At 48.8% G+C, this 10,962-nt stretch overlaps 1 protein-coding gene across 1 annotated transcript; it reads left to right on the top strand.

Moving 5' to 3' along the window:
* Positions 1–12: 12 nt before the first annotated feature.
* Positions 13–9,121, top strand: LOC143927432 (uncharacterized protein F13E9.13, mitochondrial-like; the record flags this gene model as incomplete). The annotated part of the gene is given in 4 exon segments (XM_077451512.1): positions 13–78; positions 5,567–5,641; positions 5,726–5,808; positions 8,941–9,121. Coding segments are annotated over 4 exon segments (361 nt in total), but the record flags the coding sequence as incomplete, so codon positions are not given.
* Positions 9,122–10,962: the final 1,841 nt, after the last annotated feature.

Genomic DNA, 10,962 nt, shown 5'->3' on the forward strand with positions numbered 1-10,962 from the left:
GAGGGAGGGGGCGGGGCGACGGAAGCGCGCGCCCGACATGTGGTGGGAGGAGCTGGATGGAAACACGGAGAGGAATCGGTGAGAAGAACCGAGTGGACGTGTGTGTGTGAGAGACCCGATCCGATCCGATCCGAACCCCTCCCCCTCCCCCCCATCCATCCCACCCATCGATACAATGGAACAACTTACCGATCCCTCCACACTGAGCTCCATATATAGTAATCTGCCAGTGATACAATGTAACAACTTCCCATTATTAGTGATCCCTCCAATCTGTGTGCAGAACAGCGCCCCCTACCGCCAGGGACCCCAATACCCCCCCCCCCCCCATATCTGACACTGAGATCACCTGATACAATGTAACAACTTCCCATTATTAATGATCCCTCCAATCTGTGTGCAGAACAGCGCCCCCTACCCCGCCAGGGACCCCAATACCCCCCTCCCCCCCACCATATCTGACACTGAGATCACCTGATACAATGTAACAACTTCCCATTATTAGTGATCCCTCCAATCTGTGTGCAGAACAGCGCCCCCTACCGCCAGGGACCCCAAACCCCCCCCCCCCCATATCTGACACTGAGATCACCTGATACAATGTAACAGCCTGATCCCTCCACACTCATTTACATCTATGGAGGTCTGCCTGGAACCCCCCACTGATAAAATGTAACAACTTCCTAATCCCCCCCCCATATCTGACACCGACTGCACCTGATACAATGTAACAACTTCCCATTATTAATGATCCTTCCAGTTTATACTCCATGTATGTCATTCTATGTGCAGAACAGCGCCCCCTACTGCCAGGGAGCCCCTCCCCCCACTTCCCTCCACACAAAGTAACACTGAGTGCACCTGATACAATGTTACACCCCCCCCCCCACACACACACTGGGCTCCATCTATGGCAGAAGCTCCCCCCCCCCCCATACAATGTAACAACTCCCAACTTTTACTGATTCTTCCAGTCTGTGTGCAGAACAGCGCCCCCTACCGCCAGGGACCCCCTCCCCCTTTCCTCTGACACCATGCAACACCGAGTGCACCCGATACAATGTAACAACCTCCTGAAACCTCCACACTAAGCACATCTATGGAGGTCTGCCTGGATCCCCCCACATTGATACAATGTAACAACTTCCAATCATGGATGATCCTTCCAGTTTATACTCCATATATGTCATTCTATGTGCAGAAACCCCCCCCCCCCTACTGCCAGGGATCCCCTCCCCCCACTTCCCTTCACACAAAGTAACACTGAGTGCACCTGATACAATGTAACAACCCCCCCCCCCACACTGGGCTCCATCTATGGCAGTCCCCCGTCATACAATGTAACAACTCGCCCCCCCCCCACACTCACTGGGCTCCATCTATGGCAGTCCCCCGTGATACAATGTAACACCCCCCCCCCCACACTGGGCTCCATCTATGATAGTCCCCCGTCATACAATGTAACAACTCCCCCCCCCCCCCACACTGGGCTCCATCTATGGCAGTCCCCCGTCATACAATGTAACAACTCCCCCCCCCCACACTGGGCTCCATCTATGGCAGTCCCCCGTCATACAATGTAACAACTCCCCCCCCCCCCACACTGGGCTCCATCTATGGCAGTCCCCCGTCATACAATGTAACACCCCCCCCCCCACACTGGGCTCCATCTATGGCAGTCCCCCGTCATACAATGTAACAACTCCCCCCCCCCCCACACACTGGACTCCATCTATGGCAGTCCCCCGTCATACAATGTAACACCCCCCCACACTGGGCTCCATCTATGGCAGTCCCCCGTCATACAATGTAACAACTCCCCCCCCCCCCACACTGGGCTCCATCTATGGCAGTCCCCCGTCATACAATGTAACAACTCCCCCCCCCCACACTGGGCTCCATCTATGGCAGTCCCCCGTCATACAATGTAACAACTCGCCCCCCCCCCACACTCACTGGGCTCCATCTATGGCAGTCCCCCGTGATACAATGTAACACCCCCCCCCCCACACTGGGCTCCATCTATGATAGTCCCCCGTCATACAATGTAACAACTCCCCCCCCCCCCCCCACACTGGGCTCCATCTATGGCAGTCCCCCGTCATACAATGTAACAACTCCCCCCCCCCACACTGGGCTCCATCTATGGCAGTCCCCCGTCATACAATGTAACAACTCCCCCCCCCCACACTGGGCTCCATCTATGGCAGTCCCCCGTCATACAATGTAACACCCCCCCCCCCACACTGGGCTCCATCTATGGCAGTCCCCTGTCATACAATGTAACAACTCCCCCCCCCCCACACACTGGACTCCATCTATGGCAGTCCCCCGTCATACAATGTAACACCCCCCCACACTGGGCTCCATCTATGGCAGTCCCCCGTCATACAATGTAACAACTCCCCCCCCCCCCCCACACTGGGCTCCATCTATGGCAGTCCCCCGTCATACAATGTAACAACTCCCCCCCCCCACACTGGGCTCCATCTATGGCAGTCCCCCGTCATACAATGTAACACCCCCCCCCCCCCCACACTGGGCTCCATCTATGGCAGTCCCCCGTCATACAATGTAACACCCCCCCACACTGGGCTCCATCTATGGCAGTCCCCCGTCATACAATGTAACAACTCCCCCCCCCCCACACTGGGCTCCATCTATGGCAGTCCCCTGTCATACAATGTAACAACTCGCCCCCCCCCCCCACACTGGGCTCCATCTATGGCAGTCCCCTGTCATACAATGTAACAACTCCCCCCCCCCACACTGGGCTCCATCTATGGCAGTCCCCCGTCATACAATGTAACAACTCCCCCCCCCCCCACACTGGGCTCCATCTATGGCAGTCCCCCGTCATACAATGTAACAACTCCCCCCCCCCCCACACTGGGCTCCATCTATGGCAGTCCCCCATCATACAATGTAACAACTCGCCCCCCCACACTGGGCTCCATCTATGGCAGTCCCCCGTCATACAATGTAACAACTCGCCCCCCCCCCCACACACTGGGCTCCATCTATGGCAGTCCCCCGTCATACAATGTAACAACTCGCCCCCCCCCCCCACACACTGGGCTCCATCTATGGCAGTCCCCCGTCATACAATGTAACAACTCGCCCCCCCCCCCCCACACTGGGCTCCATCTATGGCAGTCCCCCTTCATACAATGTAACAACTCCCCCCCCCCCACACTGGGCTCCATCTATGGCAGTCCCCCTTCATACAATGTAACGACTTGCCCCCCCTACACTGGGCTCCATCTATGGCAGTCCCCCTTCATACAATGTAACAAACTTCCCCCCCCCCCCTCCTGGCTCCATCTATGGCAGTCACCGTCATACAATGTAACAACTCGCCCCCCCCACACACACTGGGCTCCATCTATGGCAGTCCCCCTTCATACAATGTAACAACTCACCCCCCCCCCACACTGGGCTCCATCTATGGCAGTCACCGTCATACAATGTAACAACCCCCCCCCCCCCCACACTGGGCTCCATCTATGGCAGTCCCCCTTCATACAATGTAACAACTCGCCCCCCCCCCCCCCACTGGGCTCCATCTATGGCAGTCCCCCGTGATACAACTTCCAATTATTACTGATTCCTGTGTTTTTTTTTCTCTTTCATATGGATGTATGAGTAAAAACACTCACAAGCAGAGCAATAAAAGCATGGGTTCTGAAGAGGTCCTGTTGTAGGACAATAGGCATAAAGGGGCGGAGCTTGTGATTTTAATAACGCCATCATACTAATGGGAACTCAGGATCCATAAGAGTAGTGGTGAGCTGTGCAATCGGGTCCATCCATTTGGTTTACATACAGTATATTGGATTGGGGTTACATGTGCTTTTACTGCTCTGCTTATGTTTCTAATCCTTATTATTACTGAATAAAGCTTTCAGAGAGCACTATGAGTTTTTTTCTCTCTTTCATATGGATGTATATGATTAAAAACACTCACAAGCAGAGTAATAAAAGCATGGGTTCTGAAGAGGTCCTGTTGTAGGACAATAGGCATAAAGGGGCGGAGCCAAAGATTTTAATGATGCCATCAGGGCTAATGGGAGGTTGGAATCAATGAGGTTAGTGGTGAGCTTTCCAGTTGGTGCCATCCCATTGGATTGGTCTTACGTGTGTTTTTACTGCTCTGCATGTGAGTGTTTCTAACCCTAAGGCCGCGTACACACGGGCGGACTGTTCGCCCAACTTTGTCCGCTGAACAGTGTTTCAGCGGACAGTCCGCTCGTGTGTGGGCTTCAGCGGACAGTTTCAGCGGACAGTCTGACGAACAAAGTTTTTCGGAATTCCCGTAAGACAGTCCGCGCTGAAACTTGGTTTGAGTGGACAGTCCGCTCGTGTGTAGGCTTGTTCGTCAAACTAAGTTCCGCACATGCTCAGAAAGGATTTACACGCCGAAGGTTGCATTGCAGTGTATAGGACGTCGTTTTTTCTAGTCCCGTCGTACGTGCTGTACACGTCATGAGCTTTCCAATTGGTGCCATCCCATTGGATTGGTCTTACATGTGTTTTTACTTCTCTGCTTGTGAGTGTTTCTAATCCTTATTATTGCTGAGTAAAGTTTTCAGGGAGCACTATGAGATTTTTTTTTTCTCTTTCATATGGATGTATATGAGTAAAAACACTCACAAGCAGAGTAATAAAAGCATGGGTTCTGAAGAAGTCCTGCTGTAGGACAATAGGTGTAAAGGGGTGGAGCCTGTGATTTTAATGACGCCATCATACTAATGGGAACTCAGGATCCATAAGAGTAGTGGTGAGCTGTGCAATGGGGTCCATCCATTTGGTTTACATACAGTATATTGGATTGGGGTTACATGTGCTTTTACTGCTCTGCTTATGTTTACAATCCTTATTATTATTGAATAAATCTTTCAGAGAGCACTATGAGCGTCTTTTCTCTCTTTCATATGGATGTATATGATTTAAAACACTCACAAGCAGAGTAGTGACAGCAAATATAATCCCAGTCACTGCGCCCATGTTTTAGCTGGATGGACGGGCAGATGAGGTTTACATAATATATTTGCTTTGTTATTTCTGGCTGGGCGGCGGTCGGATCATTGAGATAAGTCAGGATCCGGTATTTCATGCCTCATAGACCGGCTTCTAGAAAAATGAAACGTCTCATCCAAAAGAAAAAAAAAGACTATTTAGAAAGCAAAGTGGAATCTGGTTAAATTTAGGCTTTCCCTGCTTCCCCCTTCATCAGCATCCCCTCCCCCGGTGATCACTCAGACTGTACATTGTAACTTTGTAGCAAGGCAAGAGCCTGCTGTAGGGGCTGATCTGTGTCAGACATTTGTGAACAGGCACCAGGATTCCCATGATTGTGTCATCTGTGTGAACTGAAATCCCAGTCCAGGAAGTAGATGGTGACCCTGGATGATGCCTGAACAAAGATGGTGCCGTCCTTCTGGAGAGAAAAGCAGATGAAGGCGTTGTCAGCGGGGAGTACTGTGATCTCTCGGAGAGGTAATAGAAAAACCTGTAACTGTTACACTGACTGACACATTACTTTATTTTTATTTTTTCATCCAAGCCATGAAGTTTTTGCAGCTCTTTGGCAGGCTGAAGTCGGCGGTCATCGGCATGGTGCATGTCCGGGCGTTGCCAGGTAGGTGCTCCTCCTCTTCCACTTATTGAATGATATCTGTGAGATTCCCTCATTGACCTTCCTCTGTCTTTCCAATGCAATCAGGCACTCCAGGTGGCGGGTCGCCGGTGGCTCAGATTGCGGAGGAGGCGTGCAGGGAAGCGGAACTCTACAAGAGGGCCGGCATAGTAAGGGTTAATGTGTCTTCTCATGCCTTCTTGACTTGCAGGTCACGACCCCTCATTTCCTGGCTGGAGGACGTCTAGCATCATCTAGCTCTTTCCTCCCCGGGCCTGACTGTCCCTGGCCCCACCCTCCTTTCATTTAGACATGTGCAAATCGTTTAGTTCCGAAGACATTTTTCAACAAAATTCTACAAATGTGAAAATATTCGAATTAACGAAAACCCGTTTAATACATTTTTCAGAAAAATGTGAAAAAAAAAAAAAATATCCAAATTCAAAAGAACGAAAATCTGAAATTCAAAAATTCAAAAGTCCAAAAATTCGGAAAATAAGAAAATGTAAAAATAAGAAGGAAAACCCGACAATTTGAAAATCCGAAATAATAACAAACTAACTAATAATAACTATTAAATTATAGTTATTGGAATTTAACACTTTTTATTATTATTATTATTATTTATTATTATTAATTAGTTACGTTCCATTCGTTTAGATGCGGCGTTCATTATTTCGGATAATTCGTAACTTCGGATAAATTTATATTTGTTACGTTTACTAACAGCCAAATTTGAAAGGGAATTCCAATACCTGTAATTTATTAATTCGTTATTATTTCGGATTTTCACATTTTCGGATTTTGGTTCTTATTTTCAAATTTTTGTTATTATTTTCGGATTTAACATTTTTCGGATTTTTACGAATTATCGAAATAATGAATCTAAACAAATTAATAATAATAAAAAAAATATTATTATTATTTATTATTTTTAATTAGTTAGATGTGCCATTCCTTATTTTGGCTAATTCATAACTTTGAATAAATTTGTATTCATTACATTCACTTAGACCCCTTTCACACCACACCGCTGATAGCGTGGGCGGTAAAACGCCGCTATTTTTAGAGGCGTTTTACCGCTGGATTTGTGGCGCATTTCGGCCGCTAGCGGGGCGCATTCACCCCCCGCTAGCGGCCGCGAAAGGGTTAAAACTGCCGTATAGTGTCCGGCCATCAAATAGTGTCCGGACCGTACTGCGCATGCGCAGTACGGAGCAGACGAAGCTTCGGAAAATGTCCGAAGCTGAACGCCGCCTGCGCCGTGAGTGGAGGTGGTAGCCCCACCATCCAAGCGGACATAGGGCTGTGAATATTAAAGGGCCCCCTCGCGGGCGAGCTTCGCTCGCCACGCTTCGGGCTCGGCCTCGCTGCGTTAGGCTCTTTTTTATTCCTACTCTATGTCCGCTTGGATAGTGGGGATAGAACCTGGACTCACGGCGCAGGCGCCGTTCATCCTCGGCAATTTTCGGAATCTGTGTTGCTGTGTACTGCGCATGCGCAGTACGCAGCGGGACACTATCGGATGGAGGACGTTATTTGACAAGACACCGGCAATACGCCGCAATGGCAGCGTTTTGCCGGCGGTGTTACAGCGCTGCCCCATTGATTTCAATGGGGAGCAGCGGTGGAGGAGCGGTAAACACACCGCTCCTTCACCGCTCCAAAGAAGCTGCTGGCAGGACTTTTTTTCTGACGTCCTGCCAGCGCACCGCTGTAGTGTGAGCCCTCGGGGCTTTCACATTACAGACAATGGTGCTGCTTCTTTAGGGCGGTAGAAATAGCGCCTGCAAAACGCCCTGGTGTGAAAGGGGTCTAACAGCCAAATTTGAAAGGAGAGACCAATACCTATAATTTCTTAGTTATTATTTCAGATTTCGAATTTTCTTTCTTCTTTTCGGTTTTTTCGCTCTTTCAAATTTTCGTTCTTTTCGGTTTTTCGAATTTTGGATTTTTATCTAAATAATGTATACCGCATCTAAACGAATGGACCGTAATGAATTCAATTTTTTCAGAAATTACGAATTTATTTGAAATAATGAATTTCGATCATAACGAATGACCCGAAAAACGAATGAAAACGAAAACAAATGACTTTTCGGCAGTGCCACTTTCATACATTGGACTTCAATTCATTCATGAACTGAAATCCAATGAATGAAAGGGGCGGGTCAGGGACAGCTTCACACGTGGGCGTTTCCTGGGGGGGGGGGGCGGTCTGTAGGCAATTACAGGAACACCCACTCCTCCAGACTGGCATCAACCAATCAAAGCATTTTCAGATTTGCATAACTCCTCCCAAAAGCCAGCCACTGCTTGCATCAGGACTGAGAGGAGAACTGAGGCCAGGGGGCGGTGATGTTTTTAACAAAGCTATCAGGCCCCTCCCACTAGCCTCAATCTGCCTGCGTTGCATAGAGAAGCACTGAGGCTCTGTGATGACATCACTGAGTCGTAAAATAAAAGGGAAATGTTTTATTAAAAAATCGATAAGCATCTTAATGAGGGAGGAACCAGGGAAGGCAGATTAAAGTAGAACTAAAGGCAAAAAAAAAAAAATCTTTAATTGTAGTTTTGGATGGAGTGGAGAGAAATTAGAACCCCTGTCAGTTTTTATTGCTGTCTGTGTCCCCGGGAGAGAGATTCACCCTCTCTATTTTTCCTGGAGACCATTATCACTGAAAGTGAAAGGAAATCTCAAATTTTTGGGTTGTCACCAGAACAGGAATAGAGGGGAAATCTTCCAATGGGGACACTAGTTCTGGTGACAACCAGGGATTCCCTCACTTTAGAGGGATTTCCACTCACTTCCTGTTGTGATTATGGGACAGGAAGTGAAGAGAAAACTCCCCATTGGGACACAGATGCCAAAAAACACTGGCAAGGGTTATAACCCCCCCCCCCCCCCCCCCCCCTTACTCCATCCAAATCGATAAAAAGTTTTGCCTTCAGCTCAACTTAAAATCCCTCTGCAGACCCGGGGACTCATATTTAAGCAGGAGATGTAAGAAACTCAGTACTGACTACATCACCTGACGTCACTGTGCGCATGCTTGTTCCCATGGAATGACCTGCTATGTAGAAAAGCAAAGGTCACCCCTGGAGCTTACTATGCCCTGTACAGTCCCGGCCTCCTCTGGGCGGACAGATGAGTCGGCGGTGACTCAGGGAACCCCCTGGACTCTGATTGTTGATCCAGCACTGGGACAGTGACAACATACGGAGGGTGACAACATTCGGACAGTGACACGGCCTTTGGATTGTTGGAGGAAGTGCTGATGTTGGTGATTTTCTCTTGTCAGGACGGCCTCATAGTGGAGAACATGCATGACATCCCATACACCCTGAACATCGGACCCGAAATTACCGCGTCCATGGCTGCTGTGTGCGCCGCCATCCGCCAGACCTGCCCCGACCTTCCGCTAGGGGTCCAGATTCTCGCCTGTGCCAATCAACAAGCGCTCGCTGTGGCCCATGCGGTAGGTACGTCATGGAGGTCAGTGATTATTCATTGTGTTTCAATCCCCCCCCCCCCCCCCCCCACACACACACACAGAGCAGCTGAAATGTCAACTGAACACCTCGTCTGTAGTTTATTCTGTGACATCACTGAGAATGCAGCCTATCCATTCACTAGAGACCGGTGACATCACTGAGAATTGCAGCCTATCCATTCACTAGAGGACCGGTGACATCACTGAGAATGCAGCCTATCCATTCACTAGAGACCGGTGACATCACTGAGAATGCAGCCTATCCATTCACTAGAGACTGGTGACATCACTGAAAATGCAGCCTATCAATTCACTAGAGACCGGTGACATCACTGAGAATGCAGCCTATCCATTCACTAGAGACTGATGACATCACTGAGAATGCAGCCTATCAATTCACTAGAGACCGGTGACATCACTGAGAATGCCAGCCTATCCATTCACTAGAGACTGGTGACATCACTGAGAATGCAACCTATCCATTCACTAGAGACTGATGACATCACTGAAAATGCAGCCTATCCATTCACTAGAGACCGGTGACATCACTGAGAATGCAGCCTATCCATTCACTAGAGACTGGTGACATCACTGAGAATGCAGCCTATCCATTCACTAGAGACTGATGACATCACTGAGAATGCAGCCTATCAATTCACTAGAGACCGGTGACATCACTGAGAATGCAGCCTATCCATTCACTAGAGACTGATGACATCACTGAGAATGCAGCCTATCCATTCACTAGAGACCGGTGACATCACTGAGAATGCAGCCTATCCATTCACTAGAGACTGGTGACATCACTGAAAATGCAGCCTATCCATTCACTAGAGACCGGTGACATCACTGAGAATGCAGCCTATCCATTCACTAGAGACCGGTAACATCACTGAGAATGCAGCCTATCCATTCACTAGAGACTGATGACATCACTGAAAATGCAGCCTATCCATTCACTAGAGACCGGTGACATCACTGAGAATGCAGCCTATCCATTCACTAGAGACTGGTGACATCATTGAGAATGCCAGCCTATCAATCCACTAGAGACCAGTGACATCACTGAGAATGCAGCCTATCCATTCACTAGAGACCGGTGACATCACTGAGAATGCAGCCTATCCATTCACTAGAGACTGGTGACATCACTGAAAATGCAGCCTATCAATTCACTAGAGACCGGTGACATCACTGAGAATGCAGCCTATCCATTCACTAGAGACCGGTGACATCACTGAGAATGCAGCCTATCCATTCACTAGAGACTGATGACATCACTGAAAATGCAGCCTATAAATTCACTAGAGACTGATGACATCACTGAGAATGCAGCCTATCCATTTATTAGAGACTAGTGATGGAGAACCTCGGCACCCCAGATGTTTTGGAACTACATTTCCCATGATGCTCAACTAAACTGAAGAGTGCATGAGCATCATGGGAAATGTAGTTCCAAAACATCTGGGGTGCCGAGGTTCTCCATCACTGCGCTAGAGACTGATGACATCACTGAGAATGCAGCCTATCCATTCACTAGAGATCAATTACAAGACACGCCTACTCTATATACACCGTGACTGTAGTGTGTATATATATATATATATGCGCTTTCCCCTCCTCAGTACATTGTGTTGGAAATGTTTATCTTTATCCCATAGATTCCTAATTGTCTCATTATTTTGGTGTGAGAACTCGTTTCTCTTGTCTGACCTCAATCCTCACAATGCAGAGAGTGGGCAGCGGGGGTAGGGATCGGGGGGGGGGGGGGGGGGGTGATGCAAACACATGTTAAAGGGGAACTACACTGTGATCCCCTCTATCTGCAGA

Source organism: Lithobates pipiens, unplaced genomic scaffold, assembly GCF_037356315.1.
Source record: "Lithobates pipiens isolate NorthernLeopardFrog02 unplaced genomic scaffold, aLitPip1_a1.2 Scaffold_10, whole genome shotgun sequence".
In the NCBI taxonomy this organism is placed as follows: domain Eukaryota; kingdom Metazoa; phylum Chordata; class Amphibia; order Anura; family Ranidae; genus Lithobates; species Lithobates pipiens.